This window comes from Trachypithecus francoisi, unplaced genomic scaffold (genome assembly GCF_009764315.1).
Source record: "Trachypithecus francoisi isolate TF-2019V2 unplaced genomic scaffold, Tfra_2.0 Lachesis_group21, whole genome shotgun sequence".
NCBI classification, from domain to species: Eukaryota; Metazoa; Chordata; class Mammalia; order Primates; family Cercopithecidae; genus Trachypithecus; species Trachypithecus francoisi.
Window position 1 is genome coordinate 6356359 of NW_022681467.1, and position 26417 is coordinate 6382775.

General features: G+C 46.9%; 1 protein-coding gene across 11 annotated transcripts in view; it reads right to left on the reverse strand.

Annotated features, from left to right (window-relative positions):
* RIN2 (Ras and Rab interactor 2) overlaps positions 1-26417 on the reverse strand; it is a 250681-nt gene that overhangs the window by 63463 nt on the left and 160801 nt on the right. For 7 of the 11 annotated variants that reach the window (XM_033185479.1, XM_033185474.1, XM_033185473.1 and 4 more), the window contains one exon: positions 6309-6409. The exons of 3 other annotated variants lie outside the window; for them this stretch is intronic. In XM_033185479.1, the coding sequence (XP_033041370.1) occupies positions 6309-6409 (101 nt within the window). Of the gene's footprint in view, positions 1-5900; positions 6070-6308; positions 6410-26417 lie in introns of those variants that run through there. One more of the 11 variants, XM_033185481.1, reaches the window with a different exon arrangement.

Genomic DNA, 26417 nt, shown 5'->3' on the forward strand with positions numbered 1-26417 from the left:
GGGCAGGAGGAGTATAGACATGGGACCGCAGGCATCCCACAGCAATCCACTTGGGCTAGAGGACAACAGCGAGGTGGCAGCAGGAGTGATGGCTACAGGAGAGTGGAGGAAGGGACGAGCCACAGCCCTCACTGACCTGCTCTAGCCAGGATCCCAGGGATCCTGAACAGGCAGCCTGGGCCCAGACAATAGCTTGGGAGGTTGTTCTGCGGATCCCTCTGTTCTGCCTGAGGACAAAGTGATCTTTAGAGACTTGTGTCAGCCTAGAGGGGATGGGTTCAAGTGAGGATGAGAGTGGAACCTACCTCAGGCCTGGTGGGCCTACCCAAAAGAGGCCTGCTTCCCCCGAATGAAAATGGACTGTGAAATCATGCGGGAGGGAGAGGGGAGTGAAATGCCTTTATGTTCCCGTACTCTCCAGTCTTTGGAGGGATGCAGGGCGAAGAGAGGAAGCAGGAAACTGCATTGGGAGAGAGCAGAGGACCAGGAGCAAGAAGCCCTCAGTCTCGCCCCGGCTTACGGGCTTCTATTTGGTAGATTAGCAGAGGCATGGAGGAGATTTAATCAGCTCCTACTCTATTGACCAAAGATTAAAATAGCTCATGGTAGAACTGGTGGAGGAGGCACGACTGGAGACTGGGGGAAGGGCCTCTACCCTATTTCTTTGCTAGGGAGGAAGCTTTGGGCCTGTCACACATTTTCAACTTTTTATTTTTTTATGCACCGGTTGGTGGCCCCCTGCAAGAGGTCTCTGATGCACAAATACTTTAAAATCCCTAAGGGGCTTGGCACCTTTCCTTTATCCAGTCAACAAATACTTAGCGAGTGCATTCTCTATGAAAGATACTGTCCCTGGCACTGCAATCCCAGGGCGAAGGACAGACCCAGCCCCTGCTCTCACAGAGCTTACCTTCTAGTGGTGGGAGGCAGAAAATGCACAGATAGACCAGGTGTGGTGGCACACACTTGTGATCCTAACTCTTTGGGAGGTCGAGGTGGGCGGATTGTCTGAGCTCAGAAGTTAAAGAGCAGCCTGGGCAACATGTCTTCCACTAAAATACAAAAAATTAGCCGGGTGTGGTGGCGTGTGCCTGTAGTCCCAGCTACTCAGGAGGCTGGAGGCACAAGAATTACTTAAACTTGGCCGGGCGCGGTGGCTCAAGCCTGTAATCCCAGCACTTTGGGAGGCCGAGACGGGCGGATCACAAGGTCAGGAGATCGAGACCATCCTGGCTAACACGGTGAAACCCCGTCTCTAGTAAAAAGTACAAAAAACTAGCCGGGCGAGGTGGCGGGCGCCTGTAGTCCCAGCTACTCAGGAGGCTGAGGCAGGAGAATGGCGTGAACCCGGGAGGCGGAGATTGCAGTGAGCTGAGATCCGGCCACTGCACTCCAGCTTGGGCGACAGAGCGAGACTCCGTCTCAAAAAAAAAAAAAAAAAAAGAAAAGAATTACTTAAACTTGTGAGGCGGAGGTTGCAGTGAGCCAATACCATGCCACTATTGCACTCCAGCCTGGGTGACAGAGTGAGAGTCTGTTTCCAAGAAAAAAAAGAAAAATATGGACAGGAAGCAAGTGAGTATACGTCCTGTCTGTATAAGTTCTATGAAGAAACATAAAGCCAGGTAAGGAGGTAGAAGAAAAGGAGGGCTCAAGGGTGAAGGCTTCCTGGGGAAGGATGTGCCAGGCAGAAGGAACAGCAAGTACAAAGGCCAGGAGGCAGGAGCCACATTGGCAAGGAGGTCAGTGGGACTGGAGCTGAGTGATGGGGAGAGACTGTTAGAGAAGAGATGGCGGAGGAGGAGGTGCTGGGGTGTCACATCTTGTAGGGTCTTGAAGGCCGTGGTAGTAATTTTGGTTTTAGATGCAAAATTATCAAAAGGCTTTGAACAAAGGAGAGCTGTGTCTTGGACTTAGGTGAACTAAAAGGTTCACTATGCTGCTTGGCTAATAGCCTGGAGAAAGTGGAACCAGTGGAAGCAGAGGCACCAGGCAGGGGCTACTGCAGTGGTGCTGGTGAGAAGTGGTTCCATCCTGTACCTATTTAAAGGTAGAGGCTAGGCACGGCAGCTCACGCCTATAATCCCAGCACTTTGGGAGGCTGAGGTGGGTGGATCACTTGAGGCCAGGAGTTTAAGATCAGACTGGCCAACATGGTGAAACCCCATCTCTACTAAAATTACAAAAATTAGCCAGGCATTTTGGCACACACCTGTAATCCCAGCTATGTTGGAAGGCTGAGGCACAAGAATTGCTTGAACCTGGGAGGCAGAGGTTGCAGGAGGCTGAGATCGTGTCACCACTGCATTCCAGCTCTGGGCAACAGAGCGAGATTTGTCTCAAAGAAAAATAAAATGTAGAGCTGCCTGGATTTGGAGATGGATGGGAGGAGGGTGGTTATGAGAGGAATAGAGGCATCATGGATGACTGCAAGGCCCAAGACGCTGGAGGCATGGTGACTGGGATGGGGAAGACTCAGGAAGGAATGCACCTGTGAAGGAACCCTGCTTGAGTGGGCAGTTGGTTACCAACCTCTGGACTCAAAGAGAGGATCAGCCAAGGGAGTATAAGTTGGGAATAACCAATGTATACATGGTATCAGAGACACAAGACTGGGTGGGATAAGCTAGGAAATTACTCCACAGACCTCCTTTTAAAAGTACATATAGTGTGTCTATTACCATGTGTCAGGAACCGTGCTGAGTCCCTGATAGCTATTAACTCACTTAGTCGTCCCAACAATGCTGTGAGGTAACTCTGTTATTCCCATTTTAATGGTAAGAACACTGAGGCACAGATATTTTTTAAAGTACCTTGTACAAAGTTAGTGGGAGAGAGGAGAGGTGTGAAGAGTGAAAAGGAGTGGCTCGGCTGGGCGCAGTGGCTCACACCTGTAATCCCAGCACTTTGGGAGGATGAGGTGGGAGGAGACTCCCTTGAGCTTAGGGGTCTAAGACCCACCTGGGCAACACAGAGAGACCCCAATCTCTACCAAAAATAAAAAAAAAATTAGCTGGGTGTGATGGCGGGCACCTGTGGTCCCAACGACTTGGGAGGCTGAGACAGGAAGATCGCTTGAGTCCAGTAGGTCAAGGCTGCTGTGAGCCAAGATTGTGCCACTGAACTCCAGCCTGGGTGACAGAGTGAGACTCTGTCTCAAAACAAACAAACAAAAAATAGAAAAGGAGAGGCTCAAAGTGTGATCTCCGGGTTCTCCAGGGCTGGAATTCAGGGAGATAAAGAAGAACCAGTCAGGGCACTGGGGGCAGCAGCAGGACAGCTAAGAGGATCCCAGGGAGGTGTGGGGTCCCAGAAGTCAAGCCAAGCAAGTGTCCCAAAAAGGAGGGCAGATGGACCATGGCAGACAACGCTGACAGGAGACAGGCTGGGAGGTGGGCACTGGCCACCAGGCCAAAACTGACATCTTCACTTTCCCTAGCCTCATTCTGAATGAACTTCCTTCCATTTTGATTGTAGGCAACAAACCACAGTAGTATTATCAAGACCGGTGACTTTATCACCAACAGAAACCACAGAGGTTTCACCGTCGTCACAGCTGTTACAGAGATTGTGTCATTTATGCCTATCTGTCACGTGTGAAAAAGAAGCGCCTATGCCATGAAAGCACACGCTGAAACACACACTGAACTCTTCTGATCACTGGACTTCACTATAATTGTTTTTCCCATGACGTACTATAGATCTTATTTTATGCATTTAAAAGATTGTTCAGAATGGCATGAACCTGGGAGGCAGAGCTTGCAGTGAGCTGAGATCCAGCAACTGCACTCCAGCCTGGGCGACAGAGCGAGATTCCATCTCAAAAAAAAAAAAAAAAAAAAAAAAAGATTATTCAGAGGAGGAGTCCATGGCACAAGAAAAAGTTAAAGATCAAGGTCATCCCAATGTTAACCACAAAAGAGCAACCAAACACTAACACAGCTAGAGTAATAGTGATTCCTAACCTAGGGGACTAGCTTGGTGCTTAATCTGGTATTCCATCAACTAAGGAACCATAGACATTTCGTGGTGGTTGTGGTGGGATAGGCGACTCCCTGTCCCAGCTCACACTCACAGAGTATGAAGCACACAGGAAACTGACTGCCGTGCATTTCCTGCAGCCATCAGATGTGCAGAGCCAGGGGCTGGGGGATGCTCACTACTTCTTTCTGCAGGGGTTTTGCTGAAAGCAACTCTGCTACCTACTGGTCTGCTTTCCTCTTCCCTCCTCTCCCCTTTGGTTGCTGCTCTGTGCCAGGCTGAATTGTGGCCACAACTGTGCTTTTCCTTGATCTTGGAAATAACCGAACTGACCCTCCTGACAGCTCCATTGGATAAAATGGAGAAATTAAAAGCAAAACCACTACTTCTTAAAAATCAGCAAGAGACTCTAGCACAGAAGTCAAAACTATATAGCTTTTCCCCCACAGCACACAGTTTCCACATCAGTCAAATGCAGACCCAAAGAGCTTTCCCTCCTAGGAGTATTAGGAAGATTCCATAAGTTAGTCGCTATAAGCAACTTAGAACAGTAGTTTAACATGAACAGCGTTGCCACATGGCCAACATGACCTATATTATTAAATAAAGACAACTCATCTTGCTTTTTCCTTTCATTTCCGTTAAAAAAAAAAAAAAGCCAAGTAAAATGCCTCTGCAAATGTATCAATTCATGAATTAAGCAACATAGCATTCAAAGTGACATTCATTTGGGAAAAAAGGCTATTGTGGACTGCTTACAGTTATTCTTACATCTGAAAAGGAAAAGATGGAAGGAAATGTTAAAGATTAAGCAACCACCCGGCTCTCACTCTAATACCCACCGGAGTCAGAAAACAAGATCTCGATGGCCCCTCACATGTTCAGAACGTCCTTCTTACACCCCCAAAATCCCCTGTGCTTATATGCAGGGGAAGGGTTTCTGCCGCTCTGTGTCCGGGTGTCTGTTATCTGTGGAGCTTGGGGTTGATCTCACAGAGCCACCTTTCCTGGCTATGAGAGAAATCAGTGCTACCAAAGCTCTCTTTTCTGTTGTTATCAGCCTAGACTCCCAATTAAATTTTAGCTCAACAAGGCACAGGATAAAGAGAAATTCCCTGGCTAAAGTTCCACGATGTTTGAAACTACTCTGGAGGTAAGGCAGAGAGTCACTACCTGAAAATCACTGTGCAGTTGTCTAGTTTACGGGGGAAAAATAAGACTTTCACATTGAGGCCAAGAACAATCATAGAATGCTGGGTGTGCTGAAAGGAGCAAGGGGACCATCTGGTTCACCCCTATCGTTTTGTAGAGAAGGAAAGGAAAGGGAAGGCACAGAGAATTAAGGGTGAGTGCTGTTCCCCCAGAAACATCGGGTATCAAAGTACCACCTGCCAGCTGCGAAGTGCTGGAAGGGATGGTGCTCTCTCCCCTCAGCGTATGATGGGGAACTAGTCGGGCTGGTTTGAAACTTGCCTGGACAACCAGAACCATCTGGCTGGCCTGTCTGTTGCGTGACTCGCAAGCAAAACCCACTCCATAAATCAGCCTCACACTGCTCCAGGCAGGCTCAGCCCCACTTTCTGGGAGAAAGGGGAAGCTGTTAATGAATCTGGCCTCTAAGGCACGAAGTGTCCGTGTCTTTTTACAGCCATTCTATTGTTATCTTGTTAGCATCAAAGTTGGAAGAGGTCACCTTCAACTTCCCACCACCCCCCAACCTTTGCACCCCTTTTTTCTCCAGGTACAGACTATTCCCTTGCCTCCTATTCAGACAGCGTGCAGTATGTGCACAGGTATCGGCTTCAACAGCACAGCACGCCGTCTTCCCTTTCTATCTAATTTACAACCACATCCAGTTTCCAATCGCTAAATGGCTTTTCAGGTTAATGGTTTTGGAGACTGCTGGGGTTTTTTCTGACCTGAGAATGCAAAATGAGTCCATCCTCTTTAGCTGCTCCCCTGTAAGCCTTCTGGAGACTCACACGGCTACACTGAATTCTACTTTGCACACGCTGGATCTCGCTGCGTTACTGTTTCCATCATTGGGAGTAGGTGGATATGGCACAGACAATTTTAGGTTTCCGGGTTCTGGTGCCAGGAGGAATCGAGAGAGTGTAAAGTTCAAGTGCCTTCAAAGTGATTAAAAGAAACAAGCAGACAACTAGTTCCTAGGCCACTCCCACCTCCTACAGAGGATTTCATCTAGAGCTGCCACCACACTCCCAGTTCCCAGACTTCTGAGGAGTGACTGCAGGTCAGCCCTTGGCAGTGCTAGGGTTCACTCGATCTCTTTCTCGTACCCATCACCTAACCGTGTCTCTGGTCACCTGTGGGTTTCAGCGGGTTCCAGGCCATTTTCCAGGCTGACATCTGTCCGCACCATCTCCTGTTTCAGTTCTCCGATCTCCGAGGCAATTGTGTCAATGAGCTATTCAAAGACAAAAATAGTATGACGTCAGGAAGTGGAGAGGCGTGGCATGCCCACAGCGCCTGGGGAGCTCAGGCTCTTCAGTAGGAACAGAGATGACCATCTTTTTCTATTTCTTTTTTTTTTTAAATCTTGGCTCTGTGAATTTCCTCTGGCCAGAGGAAAAAATAAAGGGGGAGGAGGCAGCTTCTCCTTAGAAAGGGGAAGAACTTAGGTTTCGGTATTGTAATAAGGAAAAGAATATGATATCCAGTTTGTTAGGTTTCAGTATTGTAATAAGGAAGATAATATAACACCCAGCTAGCTTTCTCAACATGAATATAGACAGAATAAATACATCCTGGCAAAACCGGGCCTCAATATCCATCTGGCAAGGGAAACAATCCAAAGGAACCCCCTTTGAAGGACTGAAATTCATACAATCATTATTTCGGTTATAGAAATGAGCTTCTTGAAAAGACATATCCAGCATGCACACTGATTTTTGAAGACATCAAAATGATTTCTTGTTCTATGTTTGCACTGCTGTGGAGAGAAGATTGTTGGGGAAAGGGAGGAGAAAGGACTGAGTGAGGTTGGGGTGGGTGAGTAGGGAGGAGGGGAAGTGGGCCCCGGGGCCATCTAGGGGAAAAAGCGGCCCCATCTCAGATCCCCACCTATCCGTGCACCTGCATCTGACCCTTCAGGCTGGTCTAAATTCTTTCGCTCTCCTATTCACTCATTCAACAGAGTCTTTCCCGGCGCGTACTAGGCACTGTAAGTGTAGAGTAGCTGTTCTCAAGGGTGCCACTCTGCTCACTATTTTTTGAAAACATAGTAATTTTTCATACAAATGTTATTTACATCTACAAAAACATAGTAATTTTTCATACAAATGTTATTTACATTAACATGTAATATGTCCATTATTGTTTTAAAATAAGCATTTTTAAATTTCTTCATTTAAATTTCTAATATAGCAACTATTTATAGATATGATTCACACAAACGTAAGTTCTTTGGGGTCCTCAATAATTTTTAAGAGCATTGGCCGGGCATAGTGGCTCATGCCTGGAATCCCAGCACTTTGGGAGGCCGAGGCAGGCAGATCACTTGAGGTCAGGAGGCCAAGACCAGCCTGGCCAACATGGCAAAACCCCATCTGTACATAAATACAAAAAAAATTAGCCGGGCATGGTGGTAGGTGCCTGTAAGTCCCAGCTACTCCAGAGGCTGAGGCAGGAGAATCACTTGAACCTAGGAGGTGGAGGCTGCAGTGAGCCGAGATCATGCCACCACACTCCAGCCTGGGCGACAGAGTGAAGCTCCATCTCAAAATAACAACAACAATAATAATAATTTTTAAGAGCATCCAGGGGTCCTGAGGCTAAGAAGTTTGAGAACCACTGCTCTCACTAAAGAGAAATGTTGTCTTGTCTCAAGTAGCTTTTATCCCACCCAGACTCTGGGAGGGAAACTTCATTTGTGCTTAAAGCTTGTTCTAAAATGTGACCTCATCTATTTGCTCATTATTTCGACTTTTATGGGCTTTCGCTTCATGCCAGGCACTACAAATGGGGAGTGGAGCTGAGAAGATCCCAGTTCTCCTGGAGATGAGATTCTGGTGGGGTAGAAAGACACCAGAACCAAGCACTGAGCAGTTCCAGAATGAAGACAGATGAAGGTAATGCTGTGGGAACAACGAAGGGGCCACACGGACCAGGGCGGGTGGGTCAGGGCAAGTCTTTTTTAAGTGATAGAGCCTTGAATGACAAGAATGCCATAAAAAGATCAAAGGAAGAGCCCTCCACATGGAGAGAAAGTTCTGGAGCTGAGGAAGGTGTGCAGGAGGAGAAGCAGGCAGCGATCAGCTCTTGCCAACTTCTAGATCATAGTATTCATCACTTTGAGTCTTCTGTGGTAAGAACCACTGGAAGGTCTTAAGTAGGGGAATGGCATTTTACAAGTGTTTTATGGTCTAAACCGATCACCTTGGCACTGAGGTGGTTGGAAAGGGTGAGACGAGAAACAGGAAGACCAGCTAGGAGCAAGTACAGTGGTCTAGGCAAGAGATGATGTAACTTGGACCAAGGTGGTAGCAGTGGAACTAGAAAGAAGGGGGGAATTTAGGAACTATTTGACATAGAAATTGATATAATTTGATGGACTGAATGTGGGGGTGCTGGAAAGAGAAGAATCAAGGGTGGCTCCCAAGTGTTTGGTTTGAGCAATTAATAAACGGCATTGCCCTTAACTGAGATGGGAGCAATGGGGAGGAATTAGACCTGAGGAGGAAACCACGTTGAACTTTGGGCAGATTAAATTTTATTACGGTTGCTATCAGCCATCAAATAAATCTGTGAAGTAGCTTCTGACACTCTGGAAGGAGATTTTTCTACATTTGGAAGTCACTGGCACGTGTGGTTGGCATTCTAAAGCACTGTGGCAGGGAGAGATTATCTAAGGAGAGAGGTCAGTGGAGAAGGGGGCCCAGCAGATAGCTATGGATACTCCCAGGACTTAGAGGGTCAGAAGAAGGGAAGCCAGCCAAGCCCTTCATGCTTGATCCATCCCCTCGGTGCCTGTGACTGCAGTAAGGACCAGAGGGGGAGCTTCCAGAAGCACTGGGGCCTTGAGAGAGAAAATGATTAGGAGATTCTATTTTATACACATCTCTGCGGCAAAGTTTCTTTTAAAAGTCTGACAATGCCAAATATTCTAGGATGTGGGAAAACAGGATCCCCTTTGTCTTTCTCTGTTTCCTGTTGCTATAACAGAATACTCCAGACTGGCTAATTTATTAAGAACAGAAGTTTATTTGGCTCATGGTTCTGGAAGCTGGAAAGTCCGAGAGCATGACTCTGGCATCTGGTAAGGGTCATCCCATGGCGGAAGGCAGAAGTGCGTGGAGACAGGGAGAGGAAATCGGCCAAGCTCATTCTTTTTGATAGGAAACCACGTCTTTGAAAACTAACCCACTACCAAGATAATGGCATTAATCCATTTGCGAGGGCAGAGCCCTCATGACCTAATGATGTCTTAAAGATCTCACCTTTTAATATTATTACAATGGCAATGAAATTTCAAGATGAGTTTTAGAGAGCATATTCAAACCACGGCACCTCTTACACTGCTGGAGGAGTATTGACCTCAGAGTTACTTCGGAAAGCAACTTGGCAACATCTCGTAGGGTTAAAGATACACAAACCTATATGTGCACTTTACAGACTAAACTTGCACGTGGGCACGAAAATACCTTTGCAAGAATATTTGTTGCACCATTATTTGTGAGAGCACCTAAGGGTCCATTAATAGGGGAACAGATAAATTAATTGAAGTATAAAATGCTACATGGCAGTTAAAAATTAATGAACCGGAACTGTATGTATGAACACATGCATAAACATAAAAGCTCAAAAGGCTTTTTTTGAAAGCAAAAAAAAGGCAAATCAAGAAATATTATATTCAGTATATGAAGTTTAAAACCATGCAAACGTTCCCAACACAAAGAAAAAGATACATGGATGGATATCCCAGTTACCCTGATTTCATCATTACATATTGCATACATATATCAAAATATCACCTGCACACCCCAAAATATGTATAACTATGACAAAACAAATTAACAAATAAAAATGTATCTCAACAATATTTATATCGATAACATGTTGAAAGGATACTATTTTGTCTATGTTAGGTTTAAAAATACATTATTAGGCCAGATGTGGTAGCTCATGCCTGTAATCCCAGCATTTTGGGAGGCCAAGGTGGGAGAATTGCTTGAGACCAGGAGTTGGAGACCAGCCTGGATAACATAGTGAGACTCTGTTTCTATAAAAAAAAATTTTTAAATAAAATACTGTTACATGTTATATTATTAAAATTATAAAACCATGCAAAACTGTACTGTATGTTTATAGATACATACATGGGCACAAAAGCTATCCCAATATGTATGGGGTTATAACCCTAATCCAGGATAGTGGTTACCTCTAGACAGGAGAAATGGATGAAAGTGTTCACAGGCCAAGCGGCTCGGTCACGTGTGAGATTTTATTTATGTATTTATTTTGTAGAGACACTTTCTTGCTGTGTTGCGCAGGCTGATCTTGAACTCCTGGCCTCAAGCAATCCTCCCACCTTGGTCTCCCAAAGCTCTGGGACAGCAGACAGGCGCCACTGTGCCTGGCAAGATTTTATCTCTTAAAATGAAATGGCAAAACGATGACATTTGACAGCGCTGAGTGATGGGTATTTTACAGTCATGTGTGGTTTTCTGTATGCTTAACGCGCTTTGTAACCAAAATTTTAGGAAAACAAGACAAAGAAAGGGTGGTGTGTATGAAAATGGAAGGAGTCAAGGGGCTAAAAAGGTAGAAGCAAGGAAGGGGTTCAGGGGAGTGTGAGCAGCTCTGCTGAAGTCCCACCACCCTGGGACTAGGCCCTGCTTCATTCTGGACTCTGGCTGTGGCACCAAACAGGAGAGCCACACACCCACCAGAAGCAGAGGGCCTTGTGAGAGAGGGCCGGCCACAGCCTCTGGCAAACCTCAAAGAGAGGACTCCCACCCCAGCAGGAAGCCCTGTCACTGGGCACATTTCCCTCTCCACACTTTGGTTACCTTCACAACCACCATACTGATTTGGACATAAAAACCCCAAATGGCCTTGATTCTCATCGGAATGGGCAGCGGCTGATTCCCTTCAGCCAGGCTGTTTTTGTCTGGGTACCGCTCTTGCCGATGCTGTTGGCTGGATCTCCAGACCTCCAAGTTTCCTCCTTGATTCCTTCTCTACATCTGGCCACACATAAGAAGCTACGATCTGGCCGGGCGCGGTGGCTCAAGCCTGTAATCCCAGCACTTTGGGAGGCCGAGACGGGCGGATCACGAGGTCAGGAGATGGAGACCATCCTGGCTAACACTGTGAAACCCCGTCTCTACTAAAAAATACAAAAAACTAGCCGGGCGAGGTGGCGGGTGCCTGTAGTCCCAGCTACTCTGGGAGGCTGAGGCAGGAGAATGGCGTGAACCCAGGAGGCGGAGCTTGCAGTGAGCTGAGATCCGGCCACTGCACCCCAGCCCGGGCGACAGAGCGAGACTCTGTCTCAAAAAAAAAAAAAAAAAAAAAGCTACGATCTGTGGCTGTCACTCAGGAGCACTCCCATGCCAAGTCACCAATCATGCCATGCCACCTATCTCTAGTGCAGAGGAAGGCGCCACGACCCAAGGCACGAGGGTGGACAAGCACAGAGGCTGCACTTGACTGGATTGCTGTGGACCCTTCCCTGCTGGATGTGGGGATTTTTTTTGGTCCCCGGAATCCCCCCTAGCCCCACCTCCCCCCGCACCAGCTTTTCCCTCCCCTTTCATTCAGTCCTGACTCACTTGTCCCAGAGCACAGAGGGATTTAATTTCACAAATGGACCAGAGTTTAGTGTTCCAGGGCCAGTCCTCCCTTTCAGAATCATGTGTATATACCCCCTGGGCCCTCCGCCAGCAGCAGTTAGCATCACAAAACACTTCCTCCCCTCTGGGATTGGATTCTGTCCCACTGAAGGGATTTTGCGTGTTTTTTAAAGTTGTTTTTGGACAAGTTTGTGTTGATTTATTTGTTTGTTTCTAATTCTCACAGACTTTCGATCTCATCCCTTACACTTGCTTCTTCAAAATTTCCTTCTTTGAGGGCAGAAATAACTTGTCACCCAACAAAGGAGGCCAGTTTTAATGTCAGCTTTCCCATGTCAAAGCCAATAGCAGTTGGTGCTACAGGCCCCGTGTGGCGACTCACGCCTGTAATCCCAGCACTTTGGGAGACTGAGGTGGGTGGTTCACTTGAGGTCAGGAGTTTGAGACCAGCCTCGCCAACATGATAAAACCTCATCTACTAAAAATACAAAAATTCGCCAGGCATGGTGGCATGTACCTATAATCCCAGCTACTTGGGAGGCTGAGGCAGGGGAATCGCTTGAACCCGGGAGGCAGAGGTTGCAGTGAGCCAAGATTGAGCCACTGCCCTCCAGCCTGGGTGACAGAGCCAGACTCTGTCTCAAAACAAAACAAAACAAAACAAACAAACAAACAAAAACCCAAAAACAAAAACACAAAAATCTGGTGCTACTAACTGGTTTCTCCAGACCCACTTAGACAATCCCAGCCTCCAACACATCCCTGTACCTGTGCAGAATTCCTGCAAGCAGGCGGAGGGGCTGTCTACATATCTGCAAAGCTGGTGAGTGAGTGCTGCTCGCTACAGCCAAGTGGACACCTGGGAAAGTGGTGGCAGAGCCATGTGGCTGTGATTCAGTGCAGCCAGAGGGTCAGACAGGACAAAGCTGGCAAGGCACAAAGTTGGTGAGACGATGGTTCTTACATCAAACACCCTGCACAGCTGCATCATTCCCAGAAAACCCCACAAGCAGCAACAAAGACCCCAAGCCAAGGGATAGCCACCTATCCTTATAGAGCACAGCAGACCTCCACTGAGAGCTTGCCAGGGTATTGCCTGTGTTTGTTTTCCCTGCAGGCATGTACAGCAGGACAGAGGGGTGATGTGCTGCCTTTAGAAGCTGGGAGAGAGTGGGTTGCTGGCCTGGCCGGGGACTTCTAGGGAAGAAAAGGGGGTGCTGGTGACCACAAGAGGGAGAGGAAGGCAGGCCAGGGGTTGGGTCCACTCCCTCGTCCTGCATTCATGCATAACACACCTTGAGAAGCCCGAGGTGTTCACCTGAGTTCTTCATAAGAGCTGGCATCCTGGCCAAGGGCGAGAGAACAACTGGAGAAGGCCCAAGTTCTTTCCCAGCCCTTTGAGGTCACACCCAGGGCTGGGGCTGGGCAAGGCTGGGCCTGCTGAGTTCCAGTCCGGTGCAGGAGTCTACAGTAATTTGTACCATTTTGTAATCATTCTGCGTAATTTCTCAGTAGGCGGGGACCTCATCCAAAGGGACATTCTTCAGGCAGCAACCTTGTGCAATTTCGAGGCAGTCTGGCTTGCAGCTCTGACTGGTGACCTGGCAGCTGGGAGTATGGGTAGGCATACCAGCTTTTGGCTCAGAAAAACCTGTCTTCAAATCCTGTCTCGGGCCCCGGTTGGCTGGGTCACTTTGGGCGACCCATTTGGGTGCCCTCATCCTTAAACCCCCAAAGCTAGGGCTGATGATATCAAGGGAAGGTCATTGGAGGAATAAAATGGACAATGAGATTAAAATACTGCAATAGGTTGGGCACGGTGGCTCACGCCTGTAATCCCAACACTTTGGGAGGCTGAGGTGGGCAGATCACCTGAGGTCAGGAGTTCGAAACCAGCCTGGTCAACATGGTGAAACCCTATCCCTACTAAAAATACAAAAATTAGCCAGGCGTGGTGGTGTGCGCCTGTATTTCCAGCTACTCCGAAGGCTGAGGCAGAAGAATCACTTGAACCCAGGCGGCAGGGGTCGCAGAGAGCCGAGGTCACACCACTGCATTCCAGCCTGGGCTACAGAGCAAGACTCTATCTCAAAAACAAAATAAAATGCTTCAATAGGCACCTAAATACTCTCTAATACTCTTCCTATTTAAACGATCTCTTGTCCGGGTGCAGTAGCCTACGCCTATAATCCCAGTTCTGTGGAAGTTCGAGGCAGGAGGATCACTTGAGCCCAGGAGTTTGAGACCAGCCTAAGCAACATAGAGAGATCTTGACTCGACAAAAAATTAAAAAATTGGCTGGGAGCGATGGCTCACGCCTATAATCTTAGCACTTTGGGAGGCTGAGGTGGGTAGATTGCCTGAGCTCAGGAGTTTGAGACCAGCCTGGGCAACACGGTGAAACCTCGTCTCCACTAAAATACAAAAAATTAGCTGGGCATGGCAGTGTGCACCTGTAGTCCCAGCTATTCAGGAGGCTGAGGCAAGAGAATTGCTTGAACCCAGGAGATGGAGGTTGCAGTGAACCGAGATCACGCCACTGCACTCTAGCCTGGGCAACAGAGCGAGACTCCATCTCAAAAAAAAAAAAAAAAAAAAAATTAGCCGGGCATGGTGGCGTGTGTCTTGTAGTTCCAGCTACTCAGGAGGCTGAGGTAGGTGGCTCACCTGAGCCCAGGAGTTCAAGGCAGCAGTGAGCCATGATGGTGCCACTGCACTCCAGCCTGGGCAACAGCACAAGACTCCATCTCAAAAAAATAACAATAATAAAATAAACAAACAAACAAATAAATAACAAATTATCTCTTTATATTAATGGCATTTGTTATTAACCAGAGAGCTGATACTAAAAGACACTTAAAACGGATTCATATACCTCCCATCCTGGAAAGAGACCATTTAATCACCAGCAGCACAGACCTGGGACTACAAAGAAACAGTGTCTGCAGAGTCCAATCTCCTTCTGCCTGTCTGCTTAGAAGCCTCTAACCTAGAGATTTGCCTACTAGGCGCGGAATGTCCCCTAATAGAGAGAAAAGTTGTTGTATGCTTCTTCGCATGCATAGGAAGCTGCAGGGAGGAGGGTAAAGGGAGGGACCCTAAGTCTTGTTTTCTTTCTTTTAGGGTTAGAGAAAAGGAGAAAAATTATCTTGAAGGTCAAGTAAAAGTCAAATAAGAAAGTGCTTATGGCACAAGTCCTGATACAGCGCTCTTCAAATTCCAAGTCTCATTCAGGAATGTTATCAGTGGTTTGAAAAGGGATGTGTTTCTGATATGTTGAAGACTTGAAACCTAGGGTGTGGGAAAAGTCAAGTCCTTGGCTCCCAGCTATGGAATTTCCATTCCCCAAGGGCATCAACTTGGCCTTGAGGTGTGGTAAGCATTTATAATCTCGGAATCAGCTCTGCAGTATCAGACCTACCTCCAGATCTTAAAAAAACACATTACCCAAACAGTTCTCTCTACCATCTGCTTCTGCTTGGCTGAGGAACCTCCTGGTGTGGTGAGTACCTCTCATGTAAGGGTTTTTCTAAACTAGTCTGGAAAATAATGAGCTTCCTCCAAACTTTAAAATGACCTTTGCCCCAGGAACTGTCACCTGGGAAACAAAAAGGTAATGGAGGCTTTTGCCCTTCACTTGCAGAGGGGCACCTGGACAATGACGCAAGCGCAGAGGGGCACCTGGGCAATGACGCAAGCGCAGAGGGGCACCTGGGCAACGACGCAAGCGCAGAGGGGCACCTGGACAACGACGCAAGCGCAGAGGGGCACCTGGACAACGACGCAAGCGCAGAGGGGCACCTGGACAATGACGCAAGCGCATCTTTGGAGAACATTGCTTCTTTTCTTTTAACTTTGTGTGTTACTCCTCCCAAGGGTGTTTGCATTTACATTTTTGAAATTGTGATTACAAACATCACAAATGAATATATTTTAATTAAAGAAAATAAATGATTGTAGTTGAAAGTAATCTCCCTTGACCATCACCCATAATCTCCTTCACTTACTCAGATGTAACCACTGTAATCAGTTTTGTGTGTATCATTCTTGAATGGTATCATCTGTGTTTTCTCCACCCAATGGAATTGTACCGGCTTACTAATTTCACGCAACAAATTGTAATGAGGTTTATCCACATTGACACATGAAGCCCTGGTTCCACTGTCGTAAGTGGGAATGGTTTTCCACCATAGGGGTATACTACAATCCACATATCCATTCTATTTCGATAGACGCTTAGTCGTTTCCAGTGTTTTGCTATCCATCACAGGCAGGGCTGTGATGGTCACCTGTGTGCGTGTTCCCTTGTGTACTGTGTGAAACCTCAGAGAAAATGCCGGGGCCTATGCATGTAGCAGGTTCTGAGCTGGTGCCACAGTGCTCCCTGGGTGGCTGTGCTCTTCTGCACTGCCCCTGCCATCTGTGAAAGTGTCCACACTGCTTGTCAATGATTGATATTATCAAACATTTAAACAGACCAATCTGATGAACAGAAATGATTTTGTTTTGTTTTCATTTGCTTCGCCTTGATTAAATTCGTATCGTTTATTTCTATTTCCTTTTGCAGGGAATTGCCTTTCCATTCATCTGTTGCCTATTTTGTGGTTTCTTGATTTTCAAAAATTAAGTTGCATAAGTTGGTTGTGTATATGAATCCATTGTCTGATATGTTTCACATATGTTCTCTTTCATTGTTTTTCTGCCTTTAAAATTTTCTTATGCTTTTAATGATGATAGAAGCAAATTTATCCAAGTTGTCAATATGGCTGTTGCTTATTAACTCTTGCCTAGAAAGAAGTCCCTCATCTTGAAGTAATAAAGTCTCCTTTATTTTCTGCTAAGACTTATACAGTGTATACAGCTTTGCCTGTTTATATATGATGTGTTTATTTATTTGTAGGCCTTCCATTCATCTGGAATTTAGTTTTGTGCATGGTGTAAAGTCAGGACTAGGCAGCAAGGAATAACTACAACATGGCCAGAGCTGAGTTCCTCCAGCCTGTTAAGCACTACACCCTGGGTCGGCTCTGTCTGCCTAAGGCACCTTCTGCAGGCTAAGGAATGTGGCCAGAGGGTAGTTTTTTGTGTTTTGTGTTTGTTTTTTTTGCAAATTTACCCAAAGGCTGGGGAGTGGTGAGAGGAGGGGCACAAAGAGGTAGGGGTATGAAAGTAGGGGTATGGAAGGTGGGGTATGGAAGGCAAGGGTATGAAGGTAGGGATATGAAGGTGGGGATATGGAGGTGGGGTATGAAAGGTGGGGGTAGAAGGAGGGGGTATGGAGGTGGGGTATGAAGGTGGGCTATGAAAGGTGGGGGTGAAAGTGGGGGTATGAAGGTGGGGTATGGAAGTGGGGTATGAGAGGTGGGGATATGAAGGTGGGGGTATAAAGGTGGGGATATGGAAGGTGGGGTATGAAGGCGGGGTATGGAAGGTGGGCTATGAAGGTGGGGTATGGAAGGTGGGCTATGAGGGGGGGGTATGGAAGTGGGGTATGAAAGGTGGGGGTATGAAGGTGGGGGTATGAAGGTGGGGATATGGAAGGTGGGGTATGAAGGTGGGAGTATGAAGGTGGGGTATGAAGGTGGGGATACGAAGGTGGGGTATGGAAGGTGGGCTATGAGGGTGGGGGTATGGAAGTGGGGTATGAAAGTGGGGGTATGAAAGGTGGGGGTATGAAGGTGGGGTGTGAAAGGTGGGGGTACGAATATGAAGGTGGGGGTATGATATGAAGGTGGGGATATGGAAGGTGGGGTATGAAGGTGGGGTATGGAAGGTGGGGTATGAAGGTGGGGGTATGAAGAGGTGGGGGTAAGAAGGTGGGGTAAGGAAGGTGGGGATATGGAAGGGGGGTATGGAAGGTGGGGGTATGAAGGTGGGAGTATGAAGGTGGGGGTATGAAGAGGTGGGGTATGAAAGTGGGGGTATGAGGGTGGGGGTATGGAAGGTGGAATATGAAGGTGGGGGTATGAAGATGGGGGCATGAAGGTGGGGGTATAAAGAGGTGGGGTATGAAGAGGTGGGGTATGGAGGTGGGGGTAGGACGGTGGGGTATGGAAGGTGGGGTATGGAAGGTGGGGTATAGAAGGTGGGGGGTATCAAGGTGGGGGTATGAAGAGGTGGGGTATGAAGATGGGGGTATGGAAGGTGGGGATATGAAGGTGGGGGGTATCAAGAGGTGGGGTATGAAGGTGGGAGTACGAAGGTGGATGTATGAAGAGGTGGGGTATGGAAGGTGGGGGTATGAAGGTGGGAGTATGAAGATGGGGGTATGAAGGTAGGAGTATGAAGGTAGGGGTATGAAGGTGGGGTATGAAGGTGGGGGTATAAAGGTGGGGAATGAAGAGGTGAGTATGAAAGGGTGGGAAATGAATGTGGGGTATGAATGTGGGAGTATGAAGGTGGGTGTATGAAGAGGTGGGGTATGGAAGGTGGGGGTATGAAGGTACGAGTATGAACATGGCGGTATGAAGGTGGGGGTATAAAGGTTGGGGTATGAAGGTGGAGGGTATCAAGAGGTGGGGTATGAAGGTGGTGGGTATGAAGAGGTGGGGTATGAATGTGGGGTATGAAGGTGGGACTATGAAGGTGGGGTATGAAGTTGGGGGTATAAAGGTGGGGGTATGAAGGTGGGGTTATGTAGGTGGGGTATGAAGGTAGGGTATGAAGAGGTGGGGAATGAAGGCAGGGGTATGAAGGTGGTCGTATGAAGGTGGGGGTATGAAAGTGGGGTATGGTCGGTATGAAGGTGGGGGTATGGAAGGTGGGGATATGAAGGTGGGGGTATAAAGGTGGGGGTATGAAGAGGTGGAGGTATGAAATAGAACTCTGTCCTTCATTTTTCATTGCAAATGGAAATGAGCTTGACAGCATTTATTCAATTGTCCATCCTAGCCCTGCTGGTTCAAGACACCACCTTAGTCAAAACTGGGATGTTCTATTTACCAAAAAGCAGCATTCACTATCTTTTAATTCCATTTTTCTCCTCAAATAGCAGTATGTAGAAAAAAATGTAATAAGCCACCCACCCCTATCCTCTGAGTTAAGTGAAATGAGTATTTTGGTGTGAACAACTTTATGATTTTAGTTCAAATTAGTAAATGGCAGTATCTAAAGGAAATAAACACAATGGATAATTTAATATTATCTATTTTTAAAAACAGAGGCCAGGCACAGTGGCTCGCGCCTGTAATCCCAGCACTTTGGGAGGCTGAGGAGGGTGGATCATGAGGTCAGGAGGTCGAGACCATCCTGGCTAATATGGTGAAACCCCATCTCTACTAAAAATACAAAAAAATTACCCGGGCGTGGTGGCGGGCGCATGTAGCCCCAGCTACTTGGGAGGCTGAGACAGAAGAATGGCATAAACCGGGAGGCGGAGCTTGCAGTGAGCCGAGATCACGTCGCTGCACTCCGGCCTGGTGACAGAGCTAGACTCCATCAAAAAACAAAATAAAAACAAAAAATAAATAAAAATAAAAACAGAGATGGAGTCTTGCTGTGTTGCCCAAGCTGGTCTCAAACTCCTGGGCTCAAGTAATCCTCCCACCTTGGCCTCCCAAAGTGCTGGGATTACAGGTGTGAACCACACCTCTCAGCCAAATTTATTTTATTTTATTTTATTTTATTTTATTTATTTTATTTTATTTTTGAGACAGAGTCTCGCTGTCACCCAGGCTGGAGTGCAGTGGCACAATCTTAGCTCACTGCAACCTCCGCCTCCCAGGTTCAAGGGATTCTCCTGCCTCAGTCTCCCAAGTAGTTGGGACTGCAGGCGCCCGCTACCACGCCTAGTTAATTTTTTTTTTTTTTTTTTTTGAGGCGGAGTCTCGCTCTGTCTCCCGGACTGGAGTGCAGTGGCCGGATCTCAGCTCACTGCAAGCTCCGCCTCCCGGGTTTACGCCATTCTCCTGCCTCAGCCTCCCGAGTAGCTGGGACTACAGGCGCCCGCCACCTCGCCCAGCTAGTTTTTTTTATTTTTAGTAGAGACGGGGTTTCACCGCGATGGTCTCGATCTCCTGACCTCGTGATCCACCTGTCTCGGCCTCCCAAAATGCTGGGATTACAGGCTTGAGCCACTGCGCCCAGCTAATTTTTGTATTTTTAGTAGAGACGGGGTTTCACCATACTGGCCAGGCTGGTCTCTAACTCCTGACTTTGTGATCCACCTGCCTCATCCTCCCACAGTGCTGGGATTACAGGCGTGAGTCATGGCACCCGGCCTCTCAGCCAATTTAATATTTAAAAGCAGAATTTTGACTTAAATGCCTACTTGGAATGTTATCATCTCTGCTGCTCTAAGCAGTGTGTCCTTGAATAAATAACCTGACCCCTTAAATTTCCTCAAGCTTAAAAGGAGGACAGGATGAAGGTTGCGTCCAAGGTTGCAGAGTTCTCGGAAGTGATGCTGGCAGAGCCCCCAGCAGGTGAGCATCTGTAGTGTGCTGGTAGGGGGAGGGCTGAGTGACTTACACCCTCTTCCAAAGACAGAAGAGTGAGAGGTATAGTTTAAATGAGTGCTGCAGTGTGGGGTGGGGTCTGGGTGGCAGAATGCATTGGCTCATTTTATCTGCTGGGAACACTGGTCTTTGGGCACTTCCTGGGAGCAGGAGGGAGACTCCCCACCTTATGGTCCCCATGGGCACTTTCATTCCACAGGGACATGGGGTCTGAGAAGCATGGATGGACTTACAGTGGACAGAATATTTGAAATTAGGAGAGCCCCAGAAAATGGAGCACCTGGTACTCCTACTGAGTGGTGCTACCTCCTTGGGGGACCTCAAGGCATTGATGATGACGGTTTCATAGCTTTGAACCTCTTGAACTTTTTTCAGATCTGAAAATCCCTAGAAACATCAGGTTGCACAGTGGCCTCATTTGAAACCAACACTTCTGCCAGAGGGGGCCTCTCACACCTTCAGAGAGAGAGTGGTTGGGACAAGAGAACCGTATCCCACACAGCTGGTGGTTCAGGCTGTCACAGCTGGCTTTGTTTGGTGCAGAGACCTTGAAGGGTCCCCAGGATCAGTCCTTGACCAGTGAATGCTGGGTGCTGGGGTGTAAATATCCTAGCTCCACACTCCTGATTGGGATAATTGAGGTGAGACCTACACTGTCCTCAAGCTCCCTTTAAGATGGACCCAGGCCGGGAGCAGTGGCTCACACCTGTAATCCTACCTAGCACTTTGGGAGCTGAGGCTGGTAGATCACTTGATGTCAGGAGTTCAAGACTAGCCTGGCCAATATGGTGAAACCCCATCTCTACTAAAAATACAAAGACTAGCCGGGCATGGTGGCATGCACCTGTAATTGCAGGTGCTCTGGAGGCTGAGGCGGGAGAATTGCTTGAACCCAGGAGGCGGAGGTTGTGGTGAGCTGAGATCGTGCCACTGCACTCCAGCCTGGGTGACAGAGACCCTGTCACAAACAAACAAAGAAAACCCCGACAGATCCAAATTTACCCTCAGGGGACTTCACCTGATATTGGACCTCTGCTCTCTGATCTCTTTCCCTCAGGGCTCCAACCCCCACTTCACTGTGCATTTCTCTTGGGAGCACTTCCTGAGAGCCACTTTCACACAGTTCTTCAGCTCTGGGCCTGTTTCTGGGGAACCTGACCTAGGACACCCCCCAACCTTCCTGCTTGGCCCTGCTCGGTGGGTTCTTCCTGGAGCCAGAGGTGCTCCCAAACGCCCTCACCTGGATGCAAATTCCACGGAGTAGGAATGCTGTCCTTTGGTTCACTGTGGTCTCCTCAGCTCAGAGCAGTCCCTGGCACGCATTAGTTGTTGAGTGAATCAAGTGCTCTTCCCTCTCTGCCTTCCTCTTGGTGACTTCTCTGTTCATTTTTGTGCCAGGCAGGGGGTAAATCAGGACAGGGAGGAGGTGGAGCTTGGATCCAATCCATTATAACCTCAGCTGGATGGGATGGGGAACTTGCTGACGTGTGGCATCCACTAAAAAGAGACTGCTCGAGTTTTCAATTATCCACCACCAAAAAACACCAATGTGTTTGCACATCCAGGAGGCAGTGGTTTTCTTCTGATCCTGGGGGAAGTTCTCATTGAGTGTAAAACGTTTGCTTTCAAACAATTAATAACTAAATTGTAAACTGCTCCTCTCAGCCCAAGCTGAGACAGGAGAATCGCTTGAACTCGGGAGGCGGAGGTTGCCAGTGAGCCATGATCATGCCACTGTGCTGCAGCCTGAGCAACACGGTGAGACTCCATCTCAAAGAAAACAAAAACAAAAACAAAAGAACTATGTTTGAAATTACACTGAAGAGCAAACACTCCAATATCATCTTCAATTTGGTGCATGCTCACAGAAAAAGAAAAGTAAGTTGTCAAAGGTGCATGTAGTATCTGTAGTTCAATGTGTGAAATACGGAAGCAGCTTGTGTGGCTGTATCTTGAAACAGTCCTCCTGCTGAGGCCTTGGTCTATTGCATCCGTTGTCTGAGGCCAGTGTTGTCTTAGATTACTCCATGACCTCTGAATTAATCAATGACGTTGGCAGTCACAGATGGCACCATACTCCTGCCTGTGGCTTTGCATGTTTAGGTTCAGTAATAAGGGAAATGACTGAAGCACCAACAAGGGACAAAGTTCTTTCTCAGAGTGGTCACGAAGGCCTTCTGCAGCCCCGGTTAGTTTTAGTGTTGGTGCTTTCAGTTAGCTCTTGCATCTTTTGCTTAATATTTTTAAGACGTGTTTACAGAGTACTTATTAAGCATCAGGCTTTGGGTCTACAATAGGAAATAAAAATACATAATGTGCACTTTCACATTTTTATTTATTTTATTTTTATTTTCTGAGCTCGGTTGCCCAGGCTGGAGTGCAGTGGCATGATCTCGGCTCACCACAGCCTCCCTCTTCTGGGTTCAAGCAATCCTCCTGCCTCAACCTCCCAAGTAGCTGGAATTACAGGTGTGTGCTACCACACCTGGCTAATTTTTGTATTTTTAGTAGAGGCGGGGTTTCGCCATGTTGGCCAGGCTGGTCTTGAACTCCTGAGCTCAAGTGAGCTGCCTGCCTTGACCTCCCAAGATACTGGGATTATGGTGTGAGCCACTACACCTGGCCACAAATTTAAGATACTATTAATTATAACACACACTCTTATTTTATATACCATCAAGAAAAAGAGCCCTGCCACTTTTATACATCATTGACTATAGGATACAAATGATTTCAGGGATAACATTTTGAAAATCTTCTAACTGAAATGTGCTGACTTATGTCTTCATGGAGCTCAGGTTGAAGGGGACTGCAGCCGCATAGGTCGAATATTAGTGACTTGTTTGGTTGTATTATTAGTGACAAACATGCTGTGTGGAGACCAGCATCCTGGAATTTACAAAATAGAAACTGACAGATGACCGGCAGGCCTTCCAGCATCCTGAGCTCTCCCTGGAACCTTCTCTGGGTATAAAACCAGGACTCTCGCACGGCATCTGCCATCCCCCAGCTGGAAGGCTGACAAGAGCAGATTCCCACATGGTAAACAGGTGCTCCACCTCAGCTTCCTGGGGAAACACAAAGCCTGGAGCCCACTCCCTGGGAAATGAGAGCAACAACTGACTGCGGGGCCTTCCAGCCTCCCAGCCTTCAGAGCAACTCCACTGGAGAGTAGCTTGAGTAGGTTTGCCATGAAGATCAACCTTGTTCTCCCATAGACAGTTCAGCCACAAAATGTTGTTCTTACAGCAAATACAACTATGCCAACTTCAAATAAAGCACAAAATGTTCCCTCGCAAAGGCATGGTTGGGCTCTGTGTAACACATCTACCTAAGTGTCATCCCAGATGTCATTTTGTATTTTGTCTGATTCTTTTTTTTTTTTTTTAATTAAGGCCCAGACTCTGTAAAGTCAGATGCTAACTTCTGGAAGGTCTATAAATTGCAAATGATGTTTGTCCAGTAGAAAAGAGAACCTCAAAGGTTTTGACTGTATTGCCCTTTATGTCTTTAGCCAGGTTTGTATTGGGTTCTACTTTTTGAAGTTGAGTTGCTTGAAAGTCAAAAAGTGGTTGAATGCTGACAGTAGTAAGCTTACCTCTAACCTTCAAAGGTAGAAATGCAAAAGTGGCTCATAGCAGATGACAAAGTTGGTTTAAGGTGTTGTTCTTCTGCCCACTGACTCTCTCCTAATCTTTGCCCCATTTGGAGCCAGCTTTAAAGCCCTGTTGATCTTGTTAATGAGTTAAATCAATCTTTGACACACACACACACACACACACACACAATGTATTTGCATGAGAGTCACGTTTTTTCATTTGTTGAAAATTATCCCTGAAGTATACAGCTATCCATCTAAGCTATGGGACCTTGGCCTTGGGTGGGAGGTTGCTTAACCTTTCCGGCCTTCAGTTTCCTTAAGCTTAAAATAGACCAACAGGTTTCCAGTGCCTCTTCTGGCTCTAACTTGGTGTCCCCCCAGCTGTCCCACTTTGCCTTTCCGGAATGCCCTGGCGTGGGTGTCACAGTCACATTCACTTCCCTTTTACCATTTCTGGCTTCTTACCACTTGTCTTCATTGGGCTTTCTACAAGCACTAGAGAAAAAAGATGACTTGCTCTTTCTAGAAGACAATCTGAATGTGTATATCAACATTTAAGTATGAAAACCATTGGATTCAGCATTTCTACTTTGAGGAATTGACCCAAAGAAATAATCAGATACATGTAAAGGAATGCTTTGGGCAGTATCACTTGTAATAGTGAACAATGGAAAAAGGGTTAAATGTCAAACAGCTGTGGACTGGGTAAATAAAGTGTGTACCCCAATATGATGGAATGCTATTCAGCCTTTGAAATGGTGATTCTGGTACATATTTCTTGAGATGTACAATATATATATCAATATATTATATGTCAATATATCAATATAGTGATATTAAGTGGAAATAAACAAGTTGTGAAACAGTATGTGTTCTCTGAGATCACTTAAGTAATAGTTGTGGCTGCACTTATGTATGGATTTACATAATACAGTCGAATCACAGACAGAACAAAAATCTGAACGCATTAGTGTCAAGATGCTCACTAGCTTCATTTCCGAGTGGAGTGATTAGAGGTAGTACAATATAGGTCTCTTTCTTCTTTTTTTTTTTTTTTTTTTTTTTTTGAGGCGGAGTCTCGCTCTGTCGCCCAGACTGGAGTGCAGTGGCCGGATCTCAGCTCACTGCAAGCTCCGCCTCCTGGGTTTCCGCCATTCTCCTGCCTCAGCCTCCCGAGTAGCTGGGACGACAGACGCCCGCCACCTCGCCCGGCTAGTTTTTTTTTTTGTATTTTTAGTAGAGACGGGGTTTCACCGTGTTAGCCAGGATGGTCTCGATCTCCTGACCTCGTGATCCGCCCGTCTCGGCCTCCCAAAGTGCTGGGATTACAGGCTTGAGCCACCGCGCCCGGCCAGGTCTCTTTCTTCTTTATACTTTTTAAATTTCACAGTAAAAATAACTATTATCATTTTAGGAAAAACAGAAGAAAAAGAATAATTTGATGGATGGCATTAACAGAGAGCCTGGAGTTAGCAGCACAGCAATCAGACAAGTTTCCTCTGGAGCTCCTGGGCTCAGCAATTTAGTACTCTGGACAGGTGCTTACATTTGTCAAATGGAAGTGCTGGCAACAGATCACTTGGTTGGTGCAGTTCTTGGTAAAACAAAGGAAATAAGGCATTATGTGGATGACCATGGCACAGCTATTGAATTATGTTCCTCATTCCTGAGCCCTCTCCCTTCCTGAAGCCAGGGCTTTGCCATTTGGAGTTGTATCTTACCCACTCCACCTGCCTTTTAAATTTTTAAATTTTTTTAAATATCTGCTCAATTACACAGCAGAGGCTGACTTCAACTGGAATGGAAGTCACTTTTCATTCCAAAACATTAGCTATGTGTCAGGTGGTTTTCACTTTTTCTCATTATAAACTCTGAGTTGTACTTTTCTTGTGCTCACTGCTTCTATGCCACTGTCTCCAAATGCCAATGAATTTCAAATGCACAGAGAGAGCCAGGATCTGTATATCAAGCAGCATCTCCCCAACTGGTTTCCACCCAACACAAGCAGTGTAGGATGTGAACAGGCACAATTTCAATAAAAAGACTACTGCTCGAACAACACTGAAAATATTCAGTGGAAGCACATTAAACATTCGATAAAAGGAGATCACTGAGGACTCCTCAGAACTTTTCAGATGCTGATGTCCAGGGTTGGTCTCCAGGGAGTGAATAAAGTGTGCGGGGTTCCCCAGACCTACTGGCTTTAGGCCTTTCTGTTAATGATCATTTCTGGGGAGCAGTGGTCTGCAAAACTCTTTTTATTTTTTGGATAGGATCTCACTCTGTCGCCCAGGCTGGAGTGCAGCCTCGAGCTCCCAGGCTAAAGTGATCCTCTTAACTCAGCCTCCTGAGTAGCTGGGACCACAGGTGTGCACCACCATGCCCAGCTAATATTTTTACTTCTTGTACAGACGGAGTCTCGCTATGTTGTCCAGGATGGTCTCAAACTCCTGGCCTCAGGCAATCCTCCCGCTTTGGTCTCCCAAAGTACCAGGATTAAGGGCGTGAGCCACTACACCTGGCCCCCAAACTCTTAAAGAAATACAAACTTAAAGCAATGTT